The 23985-nt window shown below is 43.0% G+C and overlaps 1 protein-coding gene across 39 annotated transcripts in view; it reads left to right on the top strand.

Annotated features, from left to right (window-relative positions):
• The window catches only part of OBSCN (obscurin, cytoskeletal calmodulin and titin-interacting RhoGEF), a 230155-nt gene that overhangs the window by 59780 nt on the left and 146390 nt on the right, over nt 1–23985 (top strand). For 37 of the 39 annotated variants that reach the window (XM_070792362.1, XM_070792374.1, XM_070792359.1 and 34 more), the window contains 3 exons: nt 2866–3141; nt 7487–7762; nt 20882–21157. In XM_070792362.1, coding sequence (XP_070648463.1) covers nt 2866–3141; nt 7487–7762; nt 20882–21157 — 828 coding nt within the window. The remainder of the gene's footprint in view (nt 1–2865; nt 3142–7486; nt 7763–20881; nt 21158–23985) is intronic. The other 2 variants (XM_070792360.1, XM_070792369.1) reach the window with 2 other exon arrangements.

Here is a 23985-nt window from a genome sequence, read left to right as displayed (position 1 = left end):
TTTTTCTTGAAATATGTGTGCAAAGTAAACAGGGAGCAGAGGATTGGTTGATGTGTGCCTGAAATATGCACATGTGAGATCTGGAATTCTCTTTTCAGAGCAAATATTGATTTCCTTTGTCTTCTGTTGGAACATTCCATGTCAGAATTCTAATTGGACTCTGATTTATTGATTTAGACTTGAAGAGGAATAGTCACTTCTCCTATACCGATATGCATGTATCTTTAAAAAATGATATTTTAGGAGAATATGGCAATTTTTTTCATTGCAATACATATGAAAGGCTTGACAAATTAATCAAGTTCTTAGAAAATTATATACCAAGTGACACAGAAACACTGGACAACTCAAATAGTCTTAAAACCTTTTAAGTAATTGGAATCACAATGAAAACTCTTCCCATAGAGAAATATTTAATTCCTGTAGTTCCACTGGTAAATTATATGAGCTACTTTAAAAAGAAAAACCGTGTTCGTGGAGGTTATTCTGGAGAATAGAAAAATGAGATACAGTCTCTGATTTGTTTCACGTAGATAGTGTAACACTGATACCAGTATCTGACAAGGAAAGGGGTAAGGATTGAAATTATTATCCATCTATTATGGATAGCAAGGCCAAAATCTGAAAGAAAACATTATCAGAATAAGTTTAATAATATATTAAGAGGATAACTGGTGATACGCTGTGATGAAAGTCATAGTCCAGAAGTGCAAGCTTGTTGAAATACTAGAAATGTTAGCAAAACATTCTGTTCATGACATGCAGAGTAAAGTATTGGATGAGATTTGGCATTATAAATAAAGAAAAAATGTTTAATGAAGTTTGCATCAGTTTTTGCCATAAAATTCTTAACGATTTATAAATAAAACAATTCTTTCTTAATTTGATCAACAACTCTGCAGGCAATTCAGCTAATTGCACACAAAAAAGTGAAAGTTTGAAAGCGTTGCTGTGAGATAGAGAACCAGACAAGGAAACCCACTGTTACTGCTTTTATCCAACATTTTACAGCACAGTTAGGGAAAAAATAAAGTAATATAAAAGTGTGAATAAACAAAAGTGGAATTTACAGATAATATGATTTACCCAAAGATAAGTTATGAGACAATAGGATAGTTAAGAATGATTACCATGGAAAAAGTTAGTAGGAAGAAAACAAACTTCTGTGTCTAATAGTAGCAACACATGTGTTGAAAATGAAATTTTAAAAGAGTTAAAATAGCATCACAGCAATCATTTTTTAATTATAAGTCTAATAAAAGGTTCTGAGAGGCTCTGTGGTGGGGAGGATTATTGGAATTTTTTTGAGAGACAGTCAAGAAGTTCTAAATAGTTTGGTAGAAATCTACAGAAGAATCAAAAATGTTCAATACAAATTAAAATCCAAAAAAAAGTTTGTTTAGAGGGGACTTTGAAAATTGACAAGTAAATTGCAAAGACCATATACACAGTCAATGCACTCTTGAAGAGAGCAAATATTTGGTGGTATTACCAAATATCAAGACTACTATAAAGCTACAGTAATGAACACAATAGTGTCTTGTCGCAAAGATAGACACACAGGCCAAAGCATCTGAAGAGTGGTTTCAGACACAGACCTGAATGACATTTCCCTTCTGCTTTTTAGGAATTATGCAATGGTGCAAGACATAGAGGCAACGTAGTTTTCATAGATGATACTTGAACCATTCAACCACGTAGAGAAGAGATTAGACCAGTAAGTCATACCACACACAGTCAGCTCCTGTTGGGAAGAGACCGCAGAATAGAAGGGAAAATCATAGACGTAAATTACTGTAGGATAAAGAATGACTTCTTAGAATACAAGTGTTCGAGCGACGGAGCAGGAGCAGGAGCCATAATGAAACAAATTTGAAATACTTAACTAAAACGAACCATGAAAATTCATCAGAAGTTAGTATAAGTGACTAAAGGGCAAGCCACACAGACGTGGAAGACATTTAGAACACACATACTTCTCCGCGCCTTGCATTTAAATATATAAAAATGTCCTCAATATGACAGAAGATGCTATTGAAAACAGGGCAAAATCTTTGAACAATGACGATGCAGAAGAGCAAATACCAGTGAGCAAAAATATCACAAAGGTTCTTTTCTTTGTGTCATGAGAAAAATGGCGAAGAACGCCACAGGAGGCACGCTCACTCCCACCAGATGCCCAACGTGAGAGTGGGCAGGAGTGGAGCCTCAGCAAGTCCTGGTCACTGAGATGAGAACATGCACATTTCTGTGGGGAAGATGGGGCTTCATCTAGGAACGCCCCCATCATGACCCCACAGTTCCCATCCTATTAGTAAGTGGGTAAAAGATCTGAATAGTGTCACCAGGAAGAAAAAACAGTAATGCTGACCCCAGTGCTCAGGGGAAAAGGTGCTTGCTTACTCGTTCCTCAGACAATGACAGAGAAAGCCGCAGGGAGGTGTAAGCACTCTCCCCAGGTTGCCACCAGTTGGCAATGGTAAAAGTAGGCAAAGGTGCCAGCCTCAGACATCTAAACAGATTGCAGGTGAAAAGTTCCAGGGATAATGTTATGGAAAGGACTGACACCATCTGGGAGGACACAAGCCAGGCATGAGCAGGGAACAAGTCTGTTCCAGTGGCCACCCCTTCCTCCAATAGCTCACATGGATGGACCCAGAGGAGAATTCATAAATCATGCTACTTGCTGCTGAGAAACTTGGGTGACCTGGGCAGAACACAGGGCTGGTGTAGAGCCTGAGAAGTCTCTAGCTCTGTTGCTCCTTCTTACCCCACCCACAACTAACTCCCCATCCTATTCTTTGCCCAGGGCTGCCGTCCTGACTGAGATGGTATCTCTGACCCTGTGTATCCCTCTGTCCCCAGAGCCCTCAGTGGTGTTCGCCAAGGAGCAGCCGGCACGCAGTGAAGTGCAGGCCGTGGCGGGGGCGAGTGCCACGCTGAGCTGTGAGGTGGCCCAGGCCCAGACGGAGGTGACGTGGTACAAGGACGGGAAGAAGCTGAGTTCCAGCTCAAAAGTGCGTGTGGAGGCCACGGGCCGCGGGCGGCGGCTGGTGGTGCAGCAGGCGGGCAAGGCGGATGCTGGGGAGTACATCTGTGAGGCCGGGGGCCAGAAGGTCTCCTTCCGCCTGGACGTCACAGGTCAGTCGTGGAGGAGGACGCTGAGCTAGCCTGTGTGCAGGTGTGAGGGCACTGGCTTCCAGCCTCACCAGACTTGTGTAGTCGCCTGTAACCTTTAGGACTTCACACCTTCCGATCATCTATGTCCCATCTTGATACCCATTTTGGCTCCAGGGAAGGCTGCATGGGGAGGGTTCTCGTGGAAAGAGGAGGGCCTGTTTGTGTCCCTCTGTTTCCTGCTGATGAGGCTCAGTCACACTGTCTTATTAGCACCTGCCCAGAACCTTCCTGTTGTTCCTGGTGTTAGGACCCTGGCTCTCCCTGATGTTTGAGGGCTGAGGTGGGCCTGGGGTATGATTGTCTCCTCCCATCATATGTCTTTACTGAGAACTAGTACTCACCCTCATCTATAACCTCATGCTGGTCTCAGCTGGCCAGGGGTGTTTCAGTTTGGTCGATCCTGGATTAAGGAAAATATGGGCCACACAATCCTACTTGGAATTCTCTTAGGAGTAAACTTTGGATGATGACATTTGAGGTTTCTGGGAGCCCTGCCATTCCTTTTCCTCTGTAGAGAAGGTCTGGTTGCTGGTAGATACCAAGAAATAGGCTGCTTTTCGTTGTCACTGCCTTGTGAAAGGAAGAAAGAAATGATGATGGTAGAGGGTCACCTGTGCTATTTAGGGTGATCTTCTTAGATAAAATATGATTTTCCCTTGTTTTGAAAAAGGTTGCATGTTTTAGATCAGTATTCCTCTTGGCATGACACTGAAGAATTTAGGAATGGAAAGGAAAAAGTCATTTCTACCTCATCAGTGTGGACTGTTAAGAAGAAATTACTGTCCTGCAAGCCTCTGACTGGCAAAGCAGTGTTTATTTCCTTGCATTTTCCTCGTGGTCACTGAGTGTCTCTTTCTCATGGCCGAAACATCGGGCAGTCTAAGAAATCAGGTTATTCTTCTTCTGGGAACAAAGGCTTCATGCAGAATAGGGGTGGGCTTCCGTGCCACATTGACTCCTAGGTGGCAACCCCTAAGGGTTTGAGACCGTGCCAGTGCAGCAGGATGTATGGGTGTGTATGTACCCCAGATTCCACCATGCGTCTTTGTAGATTGTGGTTTTTGAAGCACATTGAAGAGTACTTTAAGGTAAAAGCCTTTGAAAAATTGTAAAATGTGTCTGCTGCTGCTGCTGCTAAGTTGCTTCAGTCGTGTCTGACTGTGCAACCCCATAGACGGCAGCCCACCAGGCTTTCCCATCCCTGGGATTCTCCAGACAAGAATACTGGAATGGGTTGCCATTTCCTTCACCAGTGCATGAATCTAAAACCTAGTAAAATATCTAAAAATCAGACATGCAAAGATAGAGAAAACTCAAAGAGGTGGAGGACTTGTAATCAATAGGACAAATAATGAAAGGCTTGTCAGCCTTGTAGTTCTCTGGTAAACTGTATAAAATATTCAGGAAATTGTTATTCCATACTTGGAGATGGTCCTAGAGAGAGAAGAATGAGATACCCTCCATAAATGTTCGGTACAGAAGATAACATTGATACCGAAATCACTCCAGAAAGCCAAAGGGAGGATGACATACCAGACCAATCTACTAAGAGTATCAAAATAATGAATTACATGTTAACAAAATGAACTCACCAGTGTATCCAGGGGTAGAGATTAGTGCTGAAAGTCTTAGTTCAGGATTGCATGTTGTATTTTTTTTTTTTTTTTTTTTTTTATTCTTCCAATTTTATTTTATTTTTAAACTTTACATAATTGTATTAGTTTTGCCAAATATCAAAATGAATCCGCCACAGGTATACATGTGTTCCCCATCCCGAACCCTCCTCCCTCCTCCCTCCCCATACCATCCCTCTGGGCCGTCCCAGTGCACCAGCCCCAAGCATCCAGCATCATGCATCGAACCTGGACTGGCAATTCGTTTCCTACATGATATTTTACTGTTGACAGTGTTGATAGAAAGCTTGACGTTGGATTGAATGCACAAAGATCATCTCGTGAGTACAGAATCAAATGGTTGATTACACTTGCATGTCTTACACTGAGACAAAATGTTTGATAAAATTGAGCATCAGTTTCTGTCGTAAAATTCTTAGTAGACTATATAAAAGATATCTTCTTTTTAATGTTATTGCATTCTGGCAAAAACAACAACAACATCCCACTTATGGTATACCTGGCAATCTTTGATGTGAGGGACGGCACACTCAGGCCACTCTACCCACTGAGTTCAGTAAGGAGGAGAATAAAATCATTGGCAAGGAGTTTTGAAAAAGTAAAGATGGGATTTGGTGTGATGATCAACTCAGACAATCCCAGAGATAAGTGATTAGGTTGCATCTGTTTCTTGTTTTTAATATGAATTTATTTATTTTAATTGGAGGCTAATTCCAATATTGTGTTGGTTTTGCCATACATTGACATGAATCTGCCACGGGTGTACATGTGTTCCCCATCCTGAATGCCCCTCCCACATCCCTCCCCATCCCCTCTGTTTCTTGAGTAAGCTAAGTGTGGAACAAAATCAGTATGCAGAAATTGTTTCTACATCTGAGTCCTGGCAGGGACCACTTGGAAAATGAAATGTGTGTGAAAGAGTTAGACTAGCACAGTTGTATCATGTTTCCAATTCCCAGGCCTGACGAGAGTTGCTAAGGGTCTGTGTGTGAGACATGATTCAAGATTCTTGAGAGGCAGTGAGAGGTTGAAATCGATGGATAGAAATTCAAGGGGAAAAAATCAAAGATGTTTATTAACAATCAAAATCGAAACTGGTTTTTTGGGGGTTGGGTCAGATGACAGAAAAACAGGCAGATTCGAAGGTAAGGCACAGCCAATGTGTTGTTTTCTTGCAGAAAATCAGAGTGGGAGTCTTTACTGGGACGTGATGTCAAGAATTATCATAAGGCTGCAATTCTCAAGACAAGAGGGTCCCAGTGCAGGGATGGTTACCACATTGGAGGAACAGAAAACTGAGTTCAGAAACAGTTCATAAATGACTTCCCGGCACCACCGTCCCTCCCTTGCCCAACACCTTTCGATTGTTCCTGTGTTGTATGTTCAGGAATTCCAGGGTGAATGTTGTAGAAAGAAAGGGTGGCTGGATCACTGAACCACACAGAACACTTAAATTGTACCAACAATTCACACCATACACAGAAGTCAACTCAGGGTGGGTTAGAAACCTCAGAGTAAAGAGTAGCACCAAAAAAAAAAAACAACCCTCAGATAATATCATGGTTTCTTCAAAGACTTAGGGTAAGGAAAGATTTCTTAAGTAGAACACAAATGCTCTAAACTCAAAGGGAAGAAATGGACATTGTCACACTATTGGAAGAATAAACTTTGACTTAACAGAGGACTGGACAGAGAGTGAATATACGAGTCACACGGTTGGGAATATCCTTAAAGTTTACCTGTTTGTCATTCTCTGGCACATAAATGTGTAAAAATTGGCGGGAGTTGAATCAACAAAAGAGAGCGCCTCCTATTGGCAAGTGGGCAAAAGATTTGACTCATGTCGCCAGGAAGAAGAAAACAGTAATGGCAAGCCCAGTCCTAAGGGGAAGGTGCTCCGCTTCTTCATTCCTCAGACAGTGACAAAGAGAGCCACGGGCAGGTGCAAGCACTCCCCCAGATTGCCCCAGCTGACAGTACTAAGAGTAAGCAAGGGCGCGAGCCTCAGCCATCTCCATGGGCTGCGGGTGAAAAGTTCCCGCATAATCGTATGGAGAAGACTGGGGCACCATCTAGAAAGGATGGGGAGTCGTAGCCTTGAGACTTGCAGATGTCATGAGCAGAGAACAAGTCCATTCTCAGGACCTCCCACCCGGGACCTGCTCTCAGGGACCTGTGGGAGAATGTGTGAATTGCGTCACTTGCTGAGAAAGGCAGGGAGACCTCTGCAGGGCACAGGGCTGGTGCAGAGCCTGAGAAGTCTCCAGCTCCACCATCCTCCTGCCCAGCCCCCTCCCACCTCCCCATCCAGGTCTTCTTTGCCCGGGGCTGCCGTCCTGACTGGAGAAGGCAATGGCACCCCACTCCAGTACTCTTGCCTGGAAAGTCCCATGGATGGAGGAGCCTGGTAGGCTGCAGTCCATGGTGTCGCGAAGAGTCAAACATGACTGAGAGACTTCACTTTCACTTTTCACTTTCATGCATGGGAGAAGGAAATGGCAACCCACTCCAGCATTCTTGCCTGGAGAATCCCAAGGACGGAGAAGCCTGGTAGGCTGCCATCTACGGGGTCGCACAGAGTTGGACACAACTGAAGCGATTTAGCAGCAGCAGCAGCAGCTGTCCTGACTGAGATGGGGTCTCTGACCCTGTGTATCCCCCTCTGTCCCCAGAGCCCTCGGTGGTGTTCGCCAAGGAGCAGCAGGCACGCAGTGAAGTGCAGGCCGTGGCGGGGGCAAGTGCCACGCTGAGCTGCGAGGTGGCCCAGGCCCAGACGGAGGTGACGTGGTACAAGGACGGGAAGAAGCTGAGTTCCAGCTCGAAAGTGCGTGTGGAGGCCAAGGGCCGCACCCGGCAGCTGGTGGTGCAGCAGGCGGGCAAGGCGGATGCCGGGGAGTACAGCTGCGAGGCCGGGGGCCAGAAGGTCTCCTTCCGCCTGGACGTCACAGGTCAGTCCTGGAGGAGGACGCTGAGCTAGCCTCTGTGCAGGTGATGAGGGGACTCGCTTCCAGCCTCACCAGACTTGTGTGCCCTTGCCTGGATCCTCCATCTCTTCAATCCTCCCTGTCTTTCGTGTCCCAGCGTGGTCCCCATTTTGGCTGGGGAAGCATGTAAAGGGAGGGTGCACTTGCAGAGAGGAGGGATTGTCTCTGTCCACCTGTTTCCAGGCAGTGAGGCTCAATCGCAGTGTCTTAGCACCTGCCCGGAACCTTTCTCGTGTCCTGCCTTTCCCTGATGCCTGGGGGCTGAGGTAGGCCTGGAGATGACTTACTTTCCTCCCATCATCTGTCTTTTCTGAAAACTAGCACACGCCCTCATCCATCCCCACATGCTGGTCCCGGTTGAGCAGTGGGGTTTCAGTTTGAAGGATCTTGGATTGGGGAAAGATTGGCCACACAGTCCTCGTTGGCCTTCTCCCAGAAGTGAACTTTGAATTATGAAATTTGAGGTTTCTGGGAGCCCCTTCCTTCCTTTTCCTGGGTGTAGAAGCTCCAGTTGGCCATAGATAAGAAAAAAAATAGACATGTTTTAGTGTCCCTTCCTTGCAAAGGGAAGAAATGGGGGATGATTGATAGAAGTCGCTTGTGCTATGATGGGTGATCTTCTTAGATCAAAGATGATGTTGCCTTTGTCTCCCAGCAGACTCTGTTCCATGTCAGTATTCCTGTCGGTGTTACATAGATGAATTTAGAAATGGAAAGGAAAAAGTCACAGCTGCCACGTCAGTTGGCATCGCTAACGAGGAGTTAGTGCCCTAGCAGCCTCTGACTGGCAAAGCAGTCCTTACTCTGTTGCATTTTCGTAGTGGTCAGGAAGAGCCTCTCCCTGTCCCTTTAGACAGGACAGTCTAAAAAATCAGGTTACTCTTCTGGGAAGAGGGTCTTCCTGCCAATATAGAGATGGCCTGCCATCCCACATTTTTTTTTCCTTTTTAAAAAAAATGTTAATTTTTAATGGAAAGATAATTGCTTTATAGAGTTTCGTTGTTTTCTGTCAGACATCAACATGAATCAGCCATAGGTATACATGTGTCGCCTCCCTCCTGAACCTCCCTCCTATCTCCCGCCCCATCCCACCCCTCTAGGTTGATACAGAGCCCCTGTTTGAGTTCCCTGAGACACACAGAAAATTCCCGTTGGCTATGTATTTTACATATGGTGATGTAAGTTTCCGTGTTACTCTCTCCATACATCTCACCCTCTCCTCCCCTCTCCCTGTGCCCTTAAGTCTGTTCTCTGTCTGTGCCTCCATTGTTACCCTGCAAATAGGTTCATCAGCACCATCTTTCTAGATTCCATACATATACATTAGTGTACGATATTTATCTTTCTCTTTCTGACTTACTTTACTCTATAGTAGGCTCTAGGTTCATTCACCTCATTAGAACTGACTCAAATGCGTTTCTTTCTATGGCTGAGTAGTATTCCATTGTGTGTATGTACCACAACTTCTTTATCCATTCATCTGTCAATGGACATCTAGGTTGCTTCCATGTTCTAGCAATTGTAAATGGTGCTGCAATGAACACTGGAGTATATGTGTCTTTTTCAGTTTTGGTTTCCTCAGGGTATATGCCTAAGATTGCTGGGTCATATGGTGATTTTTTTTATTCCTAGTTTTTTTAAGGACTCTCTATTACCATCCTCCATAGTGGCTGTATCAATTTACATTCCCACCAACAGTGCAAGAGCATTCCCTTTTCTCCACACCTTCTCCAGCATTTATTGTTTGTAGACTTTTTGATGATGGCCATTCTGATTGGTGTGAGGTGATATCTTACTGTAGTTTTTATTTGATTTCTCTAAGAATGAGCGATGTTGAGCATCTTTTCATGTGTTTGTTAGCCATCTGTATGTCTCCTTTGGAGAAATGTCTGTTTAGGTCTTTTTCCCACTTTTTGATTGGGTTGGTTGTTTTTCTGGCATTGAGTTGTATGAGCTGCTTGTATATTTTGGAAATTAACCCTTTGTCAGTTGTTTCATTTGCTGTTATTTTCTCCTATTCTGAGGGATGTCTTTTCTCCTTGCTTATAATTTCCTTTGCTGTGCAAGAGCTTTTAAGTTTAACACGGTCACACTTGTTTACTTTTGTTTTTATTTCCATTACTCCAGGAGGTGGGTCATAGAAGATCTTGCTTTGATTTATGTCATCGAGTGTTCTGCCTATGCTTTCCTCTAAGAGTTTTATAGTTTCTGATATTGCATTTAGGTCTTTAATCCATTTTGAGTTTATTTTTGTGTATGGTGTTAGAAAGTGTTCTAATTTCATTCTTTTACACGTAACTGTCCAGTTTCCCAGCACTACTTACTGAAAGAACTGCTACATTTGTACCATTGTATATTCTTGCCTCCTTTGTCAAAAATAAGGTACCCGTAGGTGCATGGGTTTATTTATGGGCTTTCTTGTTCCATTGGTCTATACTTCTGTTTTTGTGCCAGTACCGTACTGTCTTGATGACTGTAGCTTTGTAGTATAATCTGAAGTCAGGAAGGTTGATTCCTCCAGCTCCATTCATCTTTCTCAAGACTGTTTTGGCTGTTTGGGGTCTTTTGTGTTTCCATATGAATTGTGAAATATTTTGTTCTAGTTCTGTGAAAAAATGCCATTGGTATGACAGGGATCACATTGAATCTGTAGATTGCATTTGGTAGTATAGTCATTTTCACAATACTGATTCTTTCTATCCAGGAACATGGACTGTCTCCCCATCTGTTTATGTTGCCTTTGATTTCTTTCATCAGTGTCTTATGATTTTCTCTATACAGTTCTTTTGTCGCCTTAGGTAGGTTTATTCCTAGATATTTTATAATTTTTGTTGCAATGGTGAATGGGATTGATTCCTTAATTTCTCTTTCTGGTTTTTAATTGTTAGTATATATGAATGCACGTGATTTCTGTATATTGAGTTTGTATCCTACGACTTTGCTAAATTCACTGATTGGCTTTAGTAATTTTCTGATAGTATCTTTAGGGTTTTCTATGTGTAGTAGCATGTCATCTGCAAACAGTGACAGATTTACTTCTTTTTTTTCTGATTTGAATTCCTTTTATTTCTTTTTCTTCTCTGATTTTATAGCTAGGACTTCCAGAACTGTGTTGAGTAATAGTGGTGAAAGTGGACACCCTTGCCTTGTTCCTGATCTTAGGGGGATGCTTTTAGTTTTTCACCATTGAAAATAATGTTTGCTGTAGGCTTATCATATATGGCCTTTACTGTGGTGAGGTAGGTTCCTTCTATGCCCTTTTTTTGAAGAGTTCTAACCATAAATGGGTGCTGAATTTTGTCAAAGGCTTTTTCTGCATCTATTGAGATTATCATGTGGTTTTTATCTTGCAGTTTGTTAATATGGTGTATCACATTGATTTGTGTATACTGAAGAATCCTTGCATCCCTGGAATAAACCCAGCTTGATCATGGTTATGAGCTTTTTAATGTGTTGTTGAATTTTGTTTGCTAGAATTTGTTGAGGATTTTTTTATCTATTTTCATCAGTGATATTGGCCTGTATTTTCTTTGTCTGGTTTTGGTATCAGGGTGATGGTGGCCTCATAGAATGAGTTTGGAAGTGTTCCTTCCTCTGCAGTTTTTTGAAAGAGTTTTAGAAGAATAGGTATTAGCTCTTCTCTATGTGTTTGATTAGAATTCACCTGTGAAGCCATCTGGTCCTGGGCTTTGTTTTTTTGGGAGATTTTTGATTACCGTTTTGATTTCAGTGCTTGTAATTGGGTTGTTTGTTATTTCTATTTCTTCCTGGTTCAGTCTTGAAAGATTTAACTTTTCTAAGAATCTGTCCGTTTCTTCCAGTTTATCCATTTTATTGCCATAAAGTTGCTCATAACAGTCTCTCATAATCCTTTGTATTTCTGCATTGTTGGAACCTCTCCTTTTTCATTTCTAATTTTGTTGATTTGTCTCTTCTCTCTTTTTTCTTGATGAGTCTGGTGAAAGGTTTATCAATTTTGTTTATCTCCTCAAAGAATGAGCTTTTAGTGTTATTAATTTTTACTATTGTTCTTTCATTTCTTTTTCATTTATTTCTGCTCTGATCTTTGTGATTTCTTTCCTTCTGCTAATTTGGGAGTTTTTTTGTTCTTCTTTTCCCAGTTGTTTTAGGTGTAAAATTAGGTTGTCTATTCAAAGTTTTTCTTGTTTCTTGAGGTAGGATTGTCTTGCTATAAACTTCCCTCTTAGAACTGCTTTTGCTACATGCCTTAGGTTTTGAGTTGTCATGTTTTCATTGTTATTTATTTCTAGGAATTTTTTGATTTCCCTTTTGATTTCTTCCGTAACCTGTTCATTATTTAGAAGCATATTGTTTAATCTCCATGTGTTTGTGTTTTTTGCAGTCTTTTTCTTATAATTGATATCTAGTCTCATAGAGTTGTGCTCAGAAAAGATGCTTGATATGATTTCAATTTTCTTAAATTCCTGAGGTTTGATTTGTGACCCAAGATGTGGTCTGTCCTGGAGAATGTTCCATGGACACTTGAGAAGAAGGTGTATTCTTCTGAATTTGGATGGACTGTCCTGAAGACATCGATGAGATCCATCTCATCTAATGTATTGTGTTTCCTTATTAATTTTCTGTTTTGATGATCTGTCCATTGGTGTAAGTGGGGGTGTTAGAGTCTCCTGCTATTATTGTGTTACTGTCAGTTTCTTCTTTTATGTCTTTTAGTGTTTGTCTTGTGTATTGAGGTGCTCCTGGAGCATAGATATTTATCATTGTTATATCTTCCTCTTGGATTGATCACTTGATCATAATGTAGCATGCTTCCTTATCTCTTGTAATATTCTTTATTTCAAGGTCTATTTTGTCTGATATGAAGATTGCTATTCCAGCTTTCTTTTGCTTCCCATTTGCATGGAATATATTTTTCCATCCTCTCACTTTCAGTCTATATGTCTTTAGGTGTGAAATGGGTTTCTTATAGACAGCATATGTTTGGTTCTTGATTTTGTATCCATTCAGCCAGTCTGTGTCTTTTAGTTGGACCATTTAATCCATTTACATTTAAAGTAATTATTGATATATATGTTCCTATTTCCATTTTCTTAATTATTTGTGGTTTGTTTCTGCAGATCTTTTTCTTATTTTGTGTTTCCTGACTATTTAAGTCCCTTTAACATTTCTTGTAAAGCTGATTTAGTGGTGCTGAATTCTCTTAACTTTTGCTTGTCTGTAAAGCTTTTGATTTCTCCATCAATTTTGAATGAAATTCTTGCCAGGCAGAATAATCTTGGTTGCAGATTTTTCCCTTTTAGTACTTTAAATATATCCTGCCATTCCCTTTTGGCCTGCAGAGTTTCTGCTGAAAGATCAACTCTTAAACGTATGGGGTTTCCCTTGTATGTTACTTGTTGCTTTTCCCTTGCTGCTTTTATTTATTTTTTTTTCTTTTAGAAAATATATTTATTTGCCCTTATTTTTGATAGTCTTTATTTATTTATTTTTTTCTAATTTTATTTTATTTTTAAACTTTACATAATTGTATTAGTTTTGCCAAATATCAAAATGAATCCATCACAGGTATACATGTGTTCCCCCTTGCTGCTTTTAATATTCTTCCTTTGTGTTTAGTCTTTGTTAGTTTGATTAGTATGTGTCCTGGCATGTTTCTCTCTGGGTTTATCCTGTATGGGAGTCTTTGTACCTCTTGGACTTGATTGACTATTTCCTTTTCAATGTTGCGGAAATTTTCAACTATAATCTCTTAAAATTTTTTCTCATACTCTTTCTTTTTCTCTTCTTCTTCTGGGATCCCTATAATTCAAATTTTGACACCTTTAACATTGTCCCAGAGATCTCTGAGACTGTCCTCAGTTCTTTTCATTCTTTTTACTTTATTCTGCTCTTCAGCAGTTATTTCCACCATTTTATGTTCCAGCTCACTGATCCATTCTTCTGTTTCAGATATTCTGCTATTGATTCCTTCTAGAGTATTTTTAATTTCAAGAATTGTGTTGTTTGTGTCTGTACGTTTATTCTTTAATTCCTCTAGGTCTTTGTTAACTGATTCTTGCATTTTCTCCATTTTATTTTCAAGGTTTTGTATTATCTTTATGATCAATATTCTGAATTCTTTTTCAGGTAGTTTGCTTATTTCCTCTTCATTTATTTGGACTTGTGTGTTTCTGGTTTGTTCCTTCATTTGTGCAGTACTTCTGTCTTTTTATTATTGTTTTAAACTTATTATGTTTGAGGTCTCCTTTTTCCAGGCTTCAGGGTTGAACTCTTTCTTTCTTTTGGTTTCTGCCCTCATAAGGTTGGTCCAGTGGTTTGTGTCAGCTTTGTGTAGAGTGTGACTCGTGCTTGCATTTGGTGGGAGGCAGTGAGTTTTTTTTTTTTTTTTTCCTTCCTCTGATGGGCAGGACTGAGTAAGGTGGTAATCCTGTCTGCTGACGATTGGTTTGTATTTTCGTCTTGTTCGTTGTTGGGGTGAGGCACCCCGCACAGGGTGCTACTGGTGGTTGGGTGATGTCGGGTCTTGTATACAAGTGGTTGCCTTTGTGGGAGTTCTCGCTACTGGATACTCCCTAGGGCTAGTTCTCTGGCAGTCTAGCCTCTTGGAGTCAGCACTCCCACTCCAAAGGCTTGGGGCTTGATCTCTGGCCAGGAACTGAGATTCTACAGGTGGGTGGTTATGGCATTAAATGGGATTAAAACAAATACCCCAAAAGGAGAAAACAAAGATGAACCCCAGACAAATGGCAATTACAAAATCAGGCAAATAATCATTAAAATAATGGACAATACACACATACATAAACACCCATGAGCAAAATCAAAACAGTCCAACAAAAATAGAGCACAGCAGACTGGCCCAGTGAACAGAGGAATCCAAAAATGATACCCACCAGCTGAGAACAAAACGAACTGAAGCACAAACCGGAAAACAGAACTAAAGCAAGGTACCAACTGGGCGATAAAGCAATGAAAACAAACATAACAAATATGGTGAGAAAAAGAAAAGAAAGAATAGAAATGCAAAGTTAAATAGAGGTAGATACGGATTTATATCTATTAAAGATTAACTGCAAGGGGGAAAGAACAGGAGGAAAAGCAAACAAATAAATGTAGAAAAAATCATAAGTTTAAAAAAATTTAAAAATTGAAATTGAAGAAAAAAAAAAGAAAACTGCAGAACTGCAAAAGGCCAAAGTTCTGCAAAAGGCAGAAGTTTATAACAGAAATAAAAAGAGTGGTTGAAAAAGAAAATCTCATAAGCTTAAATAGATTTCATAGTGCTAATAAAATGGACAACTACAGCAAGGTGGGGGAGGTAGGGAAAATAAGAGAAAAAGAAAAAAAAATCCAGAAGCAACTATAGAGCAAGTCAAAATATAAGAATAATAAATGTTTTTCTTGAGTCCCTGCTGCCAGCGTTCTTTCCCTCACTGTGAGTCACAGCCCACGTTGCCTCCCAAGGATGCTCTCTAATATGAGGCTGGTCTCTGGACCTGCTGTGGGGGCAGCTCAGACTCTAATCTGGTCCTACTCCTGTATGTTCTTGCCTCCAATGTCCACAGCTGTCAGAACTAGTGGGTTTTCTTTTGTGGAAGCTCTCAGTGTCCTTTTATATATATTCCATAGAGACAGAGTCTGCCTAGTTGATCGTGTGGATTTAATCTGCAGCTTGTACAGCTGGTGGGAAGGTTTTGGGTCTTCTTCCTTAGCCACACTGCCCCTGGGTTTCAGCTGTGGCTTTATTTCCACCTCTGCATGTGGGTCGTTCACTGGGGTTTGTTCTTGAGGCTGCCCTGGAGGGCTTGGGTTTGCCCCAGTGAGAGCCAGGAGTGGAAGTGGTGCAGCTGCTTGGTTCGCAGGGAATCTGACAGTACCAGGTATTCAGGGGAGTTGGTGGCTAGGGCAGCAGGAAATATAGTGCTCTAAAAGGATATAGCGCTCTAGAAGAAAATAAATGCAAAAAGGCAAAATGGTTGTCTAAGGAGGCCTTACAAATAGCTGAGAAAAAAACCACTACAATATTGTAAAGTAATTAGCCTCCAATTAAAATAAGTAATTAAAAAAAAAAAATCCAAAGAAAAGAGAAGAAAAGCCAAAGGCAAAGGAGAAAAGGAAAGATATACCCACCTGGAGAAAAGTTCCAAAGAAAAGCAAGGAGAGATAAGAAAGCCTTCCTCAGTGATCAGTGCAAAGAAATACGGGAAAACAACAGAATGGGAAAGACTGGAGATCTCTTCAAGAAAATTAGAGATACCAAGGGAACATTTCATGCGAAGATGGGCACAATAAAGGACAGAAGTGGTAGGGACCCAACAGAAGCAGAAGATATTAGGAAGAGGTGGCAGGAGCACACAGAAGAGCTGTACAAAAAAGATCTTCACGACCAAGATAACCACGATGGTGTGATCACTCACCTAGAGCCAGACACCCTGGAGTGTGAAGTCAAGTGGGCCTTAGGAAGCAGCACTACGAACAAAGCTAGTGGAGGTGATGGAATTCCAACTGAGCTATTTCAAATCCGAAAAGATGATGCTGTGAAAGTGCTGCACTCAATATGCCAGCAAATTTGGAAAACAGCAATGGCCACACGACTGGAAACGGTCAGTTTTCATTTCAATCCCAAGAAAGGCAATGGCAAAGAATGTTCAAACTACAACACAATTGCACTCATCTAACACGCTAGCAAAGTAATACTCAAAATTCTTTTGAAGAAATCTTCAACAGTATGTGAACACTGAACTTCCAGATGTTCAAGCTGGATTTAGAAAAGGCAGAGGAACCAGAGATCAAATTGCCAACATCCGCTGGATCATAAAAAAGTAAGAGAATTCCAGAAAAACATCTACTTCTGCTTTGTTGACTACACCAAAGCCTTTGACTGTGTGGATCACAACAAACTGTGGAACATTCTGAAAGAGATGGGAGTACCAGACCACCTGACCTGCCTCCTGAGAAATCTGCATGCAGGTCAAGAAGCAACAGTTAGAACTGGACATGGAACAACAGACTGGTTCCAAACAGGAAAAAGAGTACCTCAAGGCTATATACTGTCATCCTGCTTATTTAACTTATATGCAGAGTACATCATGCGAAATGCCTGGCTGGATGAAGCACAAGCTGGAATCAAGATTGCCAGGAGAAATATCAATAACCTCAGATATGCAGATGACACCATCCTTATGGCAGAAAGCAAAGAGGAACTGAAGAGCCTCTTGATGAAAGTGAAAGAGGAGAGTGAAAAAGCTGGCTTGAAATTAAACATTCAAAAAATTAAGATCATGGCATCTGGTCCAATCACTTCATGGCAAATAGATGGGGAAACAATGAAAACAGTGACAGACTTTATTTTCTTGGGTTCAAAAACCACTGCAGATGGTGCCTGCAGTCATGAAATTAAGACACTTGCTCCTTGGAAGAAAAGCTGTGACAAACCTAGACAGCATATTAAAAAGCAGAGACATTACTTTGCTGACAAAGGTCCATTTGGTCAAGGCTATGGTTTTTCCAGTAGTCATGTATGGATGTGAGCGTTGGACCATAAAGAATTGATGCTTTTGAACTGTGGTGTTGGAGAAGACTCTTGAGAGTCCCTTGGACAGCAAGGAGATCCAACCAGTCAGTCCTAAAGGAAATCAGCCCTGAATATTCATTGGAAGGACTGATGCTGAAACTGAAGCTCCAGTACTTTGGCCACCTGATCCAAAGTCGTGACTCACTGGAAAAGGCCCTGATGCTGGGAAAGATTAAAGGCAGGAGGAGAAGGGGACGACAGAGGAGACAGTTGGATATCATCACCGACTTGATGGACATGAGTTTGAGCAAATTCTAGCAGTTGTTGATAGACAGGGAAGTCTGGCGTGCTGCAGTCCATGGGGTCACAAAGAGTTGAACACAACTCAGCAACTGAACTGAACTGAGAAGGGTCTGGCAGCCCACTCCAGCTTTCTTGCCTGGAGAACCCCTGTGACAGAGAAGCCTGCCAGGCCACAGTCCACAGGGTTGCAGAACTGGACAGGACTGAAGCACTCTGCGTGCATAGATGCAAGCCTTTTTTTTTTTTTTTGCCTGTGGCAGTTCTGCCCCAGTGGGGTTGAGCGTGAAGGTGGCGCAGCTGCTTGGGTCCTGAGGACCCTGGCAGCGCCAAATGCACAGGGACATGGACTGTGTTGGCCATAGGAGTTATGGCCCTATCGGTGTTTTTCTAGCCCCAAATGGCAACCCACTCCAGTGTTCTTGCCTGGAGAATCCCAGAGACGGGGGAGCCTGGTGGGCTGCCATCTATGGGGTCGCACAGAGTGGGACATGACTGAAGCGACGCAGCAGCAGCAGCAGCAGCTGGCAATCAAAAGACCTCTTTGTCTAGTCTTTCTGCACTGCTATGCCCATTCGGGGTCCTCCTCTAGATGGGTACATCAGGCACATAAAGGGGCACCCTCGGTGGGGTCCTACTCTGTAACTTGGTGCGTCAGGCGTTTGATGGGCCAGCCTCTCTATTGTTCAGCTGCCAGTGCTTGCGTGTGCGGGGAGAGAGGTTGTGGTGATGGCTCCACCCCCTATGCATGACTCAGTAGTGTCACCTTGCTTCCGTGGCTGCCCGGCTTTCCTCCACAGGCATTTCCCACAGTCTCCTCCCTCACATGCCCTCGGTCCGTCTCTCTCTGCAGTCCACAGCTGCCCTCGACCTGGGATTGCGCCACAAGCCCTGCTCTCCAGTTCCCAGCTGCTGCGCCTTCCAGGAGACGCGTGTCCCTGTCCAGGGTCTGTATGGCTGCAGCAGGGACTGTCTGATTCTCATTCCATTTAGGCTGTCACAGATCAGCTGTTTCACTCTTAGCCTCAAATGTTTCTCCTCTGGCTCAGACAGTTGCCCCGATGTGGGGATCGGACCCCGCTTCAGTTCTCCCACCCGCTGAGGGCAGGTCCACTCCTTCTAATGCTCCTGTTTTTCCCTAGTTCCTTCCTCCTACTGAGTTTTGTGTGTTCCATGTATTCTTTCCCGGTGGTCAGGCACTCGTGCCTGCTCTCAGCTGGTGTTCCGCATGCACTTCTGTGTCTGTTGGTGCATTTCTGATGTATCTGTGGAGGAAGATGCACTCCACATCCACCTGCTCCTCTGCCACCCCACATCAACCACCAGGTGCCAACCTCTGACATTCTGTGATCATGCCAGGGCAGGCTGGTTTGTAGGTGTGTGTGTTCCCCAGATCCCACCACGCAACTTTGTTAAATGGTTTTTGGAGCATGTTAGTGAGTATTCTAAGGTAAAACCATTTAAAAATAGTGAAATGTGGCTAAATCTTAGTAATCTCTATGAAAACCAGATACAGGAAGATAAAGAAAATCAGAGATATGGCATGTGAATCAGCAGGCCTACTGATGAAAATCTTCTCAGCCCGGTAGTTCTCTGGTACACTGTACAAAATATCTGGAAACTGCTATTCCGCTGGACATGGTTTCAAAAAACTAAAGGTGGATTTGCTGATAATAGGATGATCAACTCGGACCATCCTAAAGATAAACTATTAGAATGCATATAATTCTTGCATAGGATTAGTGTGTAAAAAATTAACGTGGAAAAACACATTTCTGTGTCTAAGTCCCTGCAAGGTGTGCTCGGAAAACGAAATTTGTGTGAAAGAGTTAGACTAGGTCAGTTGTATCATGTCTCTAACTCCAGGTCTGATCAATGTTGCCAAGAGACGGTGTGTGGGGAATTATTCTGGATTCTTGAGAGACAGTTAAAGGTTGGAAGAGATGGATAGAAATCCCACGGGAAAAAAATCAAAAGATGTTTATTAACAATCAAAATGGAAGAAAATTTGTTTTTTGAGTGGTGTGATGGAAGAATGACAGGCAGATTGCAAAGGCAAGATACAGCCAGGACGTCATTTTCATAAAGAGCATGGTAGGAGCATTTACTGTTACCCAATGTCAAAAATTATTACAAGGCTACAGTTTTCAAGATAAGGGGATCCCAGTGCTGGGGTGGTTACCACATCCAAAGAACAGAATGGTGAACTCAGAAACGGTTCTTGCAGAAGTGGAATCTTGCATCACCCATTCCTGCCGACCCTCCGCATCTTCCGTTTGTTTTTGTGTTGTCTATTGAGAACTAGGGGAAGGATGTTGTCCTCAAAAAACGGTGGGTGGACCACTGCACCATACAGAAAAATTAACTCGTACTCGCAGTTCACACCGCACTCATAAGTCAGCTTGAGGCGGGTTAGACACCTCAGTGTCAAAGATAAAACCCCAAAATCCACAGATGCTAATGTGGTTTCTTCAAGACTTAAGGTAAAAAGATTTCTTAAATAGACACATATGCTCTATGCTTTAAGCGGGACAAAGTGGCTGTTGTGACACTATTGGAGGAAAAACTATTGCAGACCTGGATCAGAGTGAAAATGTCAGTCACACAATTGAGAATGTCCTTAAATCCTACCTATGTGTCTGTCTCTGGTATTTAAATTGACAAAGAGTGGCCAGATGTGAATTGAGAGAAGACAGAGCCTGTTGGTAAGTGGGCAAGGGATTTGATTGAGTACTGTCATCAATGAGGAAAAAACAGTAATGGCAAACCCAGTCCTAAGGGGAAGGTGCTCCGTTTCTTCATTCCTCAGACAATGACAAAGAAAGCCACGGGGAGGTGCGAGCACTCCTGCAGATTGCCACCCGCTGACAATACTGAGAGTAGGCAAGGGCGCCGAGCCTCAGCCATCTCTGTGGACTGCAGGTGAAAAGTTCCTGCATAGTAGTGTGGAGAAGACGGGGGCACCATCTGGGAATGTTGGGGAACAGTTGCCTTGAGACCTTGCAGATGTCATGAGCAGGGGACAAATCTGTTCCAATGACCGCCCACCCCAAGGTTTACTCCCAAGGACCCATGCGAGAATGCATAAATTGTGTCCCTGTTGCTGAGAAAGGCAGGGGAACCTCTGCAGGGCACAGGGCTGGTGCAGAGCCTGAGAAGTCTCCAGCTCCACCATCCCCTTTCCTGACTGCCCCCCCACCACCTCCCCATCCAGGTTGTCTTTGCGCAGGGCTGCCGTCCTGACTGAGATGCGGTCTCTGATCCTGTGTATCCCCCTCTGTGCCCAGAGCCCTCGGTGGTGTTCGCCAAGGAGCAGCCGGCACGCAGTGAAGTGCAGGCCGTGGCGGGGGCGAGTGCCACGCTGAGCTGCGAGGTGGCCCAGGCCCAGACGGAGGTGACGTGGTACAAGGATGGGAAGAAGCTGAGTTCCAGCTCGAAAGTGCGTGTGGAGGCCACGGGCTGCGGGCGGCGGCTGGTGGTGCAGCAGGCGGGCAAGGCGGACGCCGGGGAGTACAGCTGCGAGGCCGGGGGCCAGAAGGTCTCCTTCCGCCTGGACGTCACAGGTCAGTCCTTGAGGAGGATGCTGAGCTAGGCCACGCAGGCGATCAGAGGCCGGCTATCTGCCTCCCCAAACTTGTGTGCCTTTGCCTGTGTCCTTCGTCTCTTCAAGCCTCCCTGTCTTGCATGTCCCATCTTAGTCCCTGCAGGAGGGTGATTGGGGAAGGTGTGCTTGCAGCGAAGCGGGGCCGTTTCTGTCCACATCTTTTCCTGGCAGTGAGGCTCAATCACACTGGCTTAGCACCTGCCCAGAACCTGCTGGTTATTCCCGGTGTTGAGACCCTGGGTCTCTTTGGGGTTGGGGGCTGAGGTAGACCTGGAGATACGTGACTCTCCTCCCATCATAAGTCTCTCCTCAACACCCAGCACATTCCCTCGTATTGCCCCTCATGCCAGTTCTCAGTTGTCAAGAGGTGTTTCAGTTTGGTGGATCCCTGATCATGAGAAATATTGGCCACACAATCCTACTTGAAATTCTCTTAGTGGTGAACTTTGGATGATGAAATGTGAGGTTTCTGGGAGGCCTTTTCTTCCTTTTCCTGGATATAGAAGCTCCAGTTGCCTAGAGGTGGCAGGAAATATGCGCATGTTTGTTGTCACAGATTCAAAGAGAAGAAAAAAGGCTGGTTGGTAGAGAGTCATCTGTGCTATTTAGGCTGATCTTAGATAAAAGATGCTTTTGCCTCTGTCTTCAAACAGGTTGGATTTTCCCGTCGGTGCTCCTTTTTGTGCTCTGCTGAGGGAGTTAGGAACAGAAAGGAGCACGCTCACTTCTGCCATGTCAGTAGTCTTTCCTAAGGAGGAGTTGCTGTCCTAGCGACCTCTGACTGCAAAGCGCTGCTTATCTCCTTGCAGTTTCCTGATGGTCAGTGAGTGTCTCTGTCTTTCTAAGACAGGGCAGTCTTAGAAATCAGCTTATTCTTCTTCCAGGAAGAGAGTCTCGTGCCAGAGAGGGATGGGCTGCCGTGTCACATTGACTCCTGGGTGCTGACACGTGATTGGCGACTGTGCCGATCTAGAATGATTTGTGGGTGTGAAGAGACACCTCAGATCCCACAGTTCATCTTTATAGAATGTGTTTTTTGGAGCACATTAGAGAGTACTTGAAAGTAAAACTTTTAAAACCTTGTGAAATGTGGCTAAATCATTGTAAGCTCTATGAACACAAGAAGAGAGAAGTCAACGTGCTGTAAGACTTGCCAATCAGTAGGACCAATGATGAAAGTCTTCTCGGCCCTGTAGTTCTCTGATTGTTTTTGTTTATTGGCAAGTCACGTCTAACTCTTTGGTGACCCTGTGGACTGTAGTCTGCCCCGCTTCTCTGTCCATGGGATTTCCCAGGTAAGAATACTACAGTGGGTTGCCATTTCCTTCTCTAGGGGATCTTCCTGGCCCAGGGATCAAACTTGCATCTCCTGCATTGAAGGCAGATTCTTTATTGCCCAACCACCAGGGAAACCAGTTCTCTGGTACACTGTGCAAAATGTCCTGGAAAACTGTTACTCTGTGCTTGTGGAGGTGATCCTAGAGAGAGAAAAAGGAGATAGACTCTGTAACTTTCTTCATATACAAAACATAGCATCGATACCAAAATGACCTAGAAATGGCAGGGAGAATCAAACTTCAGGCCACTCTACTGCGAATATCAAGGCCAAAATAAAAAATCATAATAATTGTTACCAAAATGAATTAATCAATGTATACAGGAGTAGGGATCCGTGATCAAAGTCATATTCTAGGGTTGCACAATGAGCTTAACGTTGGATATGTTAATAGATAGAAAGTAGAAAGCTGGATATTAAGAAATAGAGTGCAAGGACTTCCCTGGTGGTCCAGAATGCTAATGCCAAGGACAAGGGTTTGATCCTTGTTCTATGAAGATCCCAAATGTGATTATCTCCATGAGTACAGAATCAAATGGTTAATTAAATTCAAACATCATACATCAAGACAAAATATTTGATAACATCAAGCATCTGTCCCTGCCATAAAATACTTGGGAAACTATATAAGATATTTTTTCTTTTAACATAGCAAAATTCCTGCGAAAAGAACAACAGTGATAACATCATCCCGCTTAAGGTGTACCTGCAAATCTTTAAGTGAGGGATAACAGACTGGTTCCAAATAGGAAAAGGAGTACGTCAAGGCTGTATATTGTCACCCTACTTATTTAACTTATATGCAGAGTACATCATGAGAAACGCTGGGCTGGAGGAAGCACAAGCTGGAATCAAGATTGCCGGGAGAAATATCAATAACCTCAGATATGCAGATGACACCACCCTTATGGCAGAAAATGAAGAGGAAATAAAGAGCCTCTTGATGAAAGTGAAAGAGGAGAGTGAAAAAGTTGGCTTAAAGCTCAACATTCAGAAAACTAAAATCATGGCATCTGGTCCCATCACTTCATGGCAAATATATGGGGAAACAGTGGAAACAGTGGCTGACTTTATTTTTCTGGGCTCCAAAATCACTGCAGATGGTGACTGCAGCCATAAAATTAAAAGACGCTTGCTCCTTGGAAGGAAAGTTATGACCAATCTAGACAGCATATTGAAAAGCAGAGACATTACTTTGTCAACAAAGGTCTGTCTAGTCAAGGCTATGGTTTTTCCAGTGGTCATGTATGGATGTGAAAGTTGGACTGTGAAGAAAGCTGACTGCTGAAGAATTGATGCTTTTGAACTGTGGTGTTGGAGAAGACTCTTGAGAGTTCCTTGGACTGCAAGGAGATTCAACCAGTCCATCCTAAAGGAGATCAGTCCTGGGTGTTCATTGGAAGGACGGATGCTAAAGCTGAAACTCCAATACTTTGGCCACCTGATGCGAA

This window comes from Bos indicus, chromosome 7 (genome assembly GCF_029378745.1).
Source record: "Bos indicus isolate NIAB-ARS_2022 breed Sahiwal x Tharparkar chromosome 7, NIAB-ARS_B.indTharparkar_mat_pri_1.0, whole genome shotgun sequence".
NCBI classification, from domain to species: domain Eukaryota; kingdom Metazoa; phylum Chordata; class Mammalia; order Artiodactyla; family Bovidae; genus Bos; species Bos indicus.
Note: the sequence above shows the minus strand (reverse complement) of the source record. Positions and strands in the feature narration are given on the sequence as shown.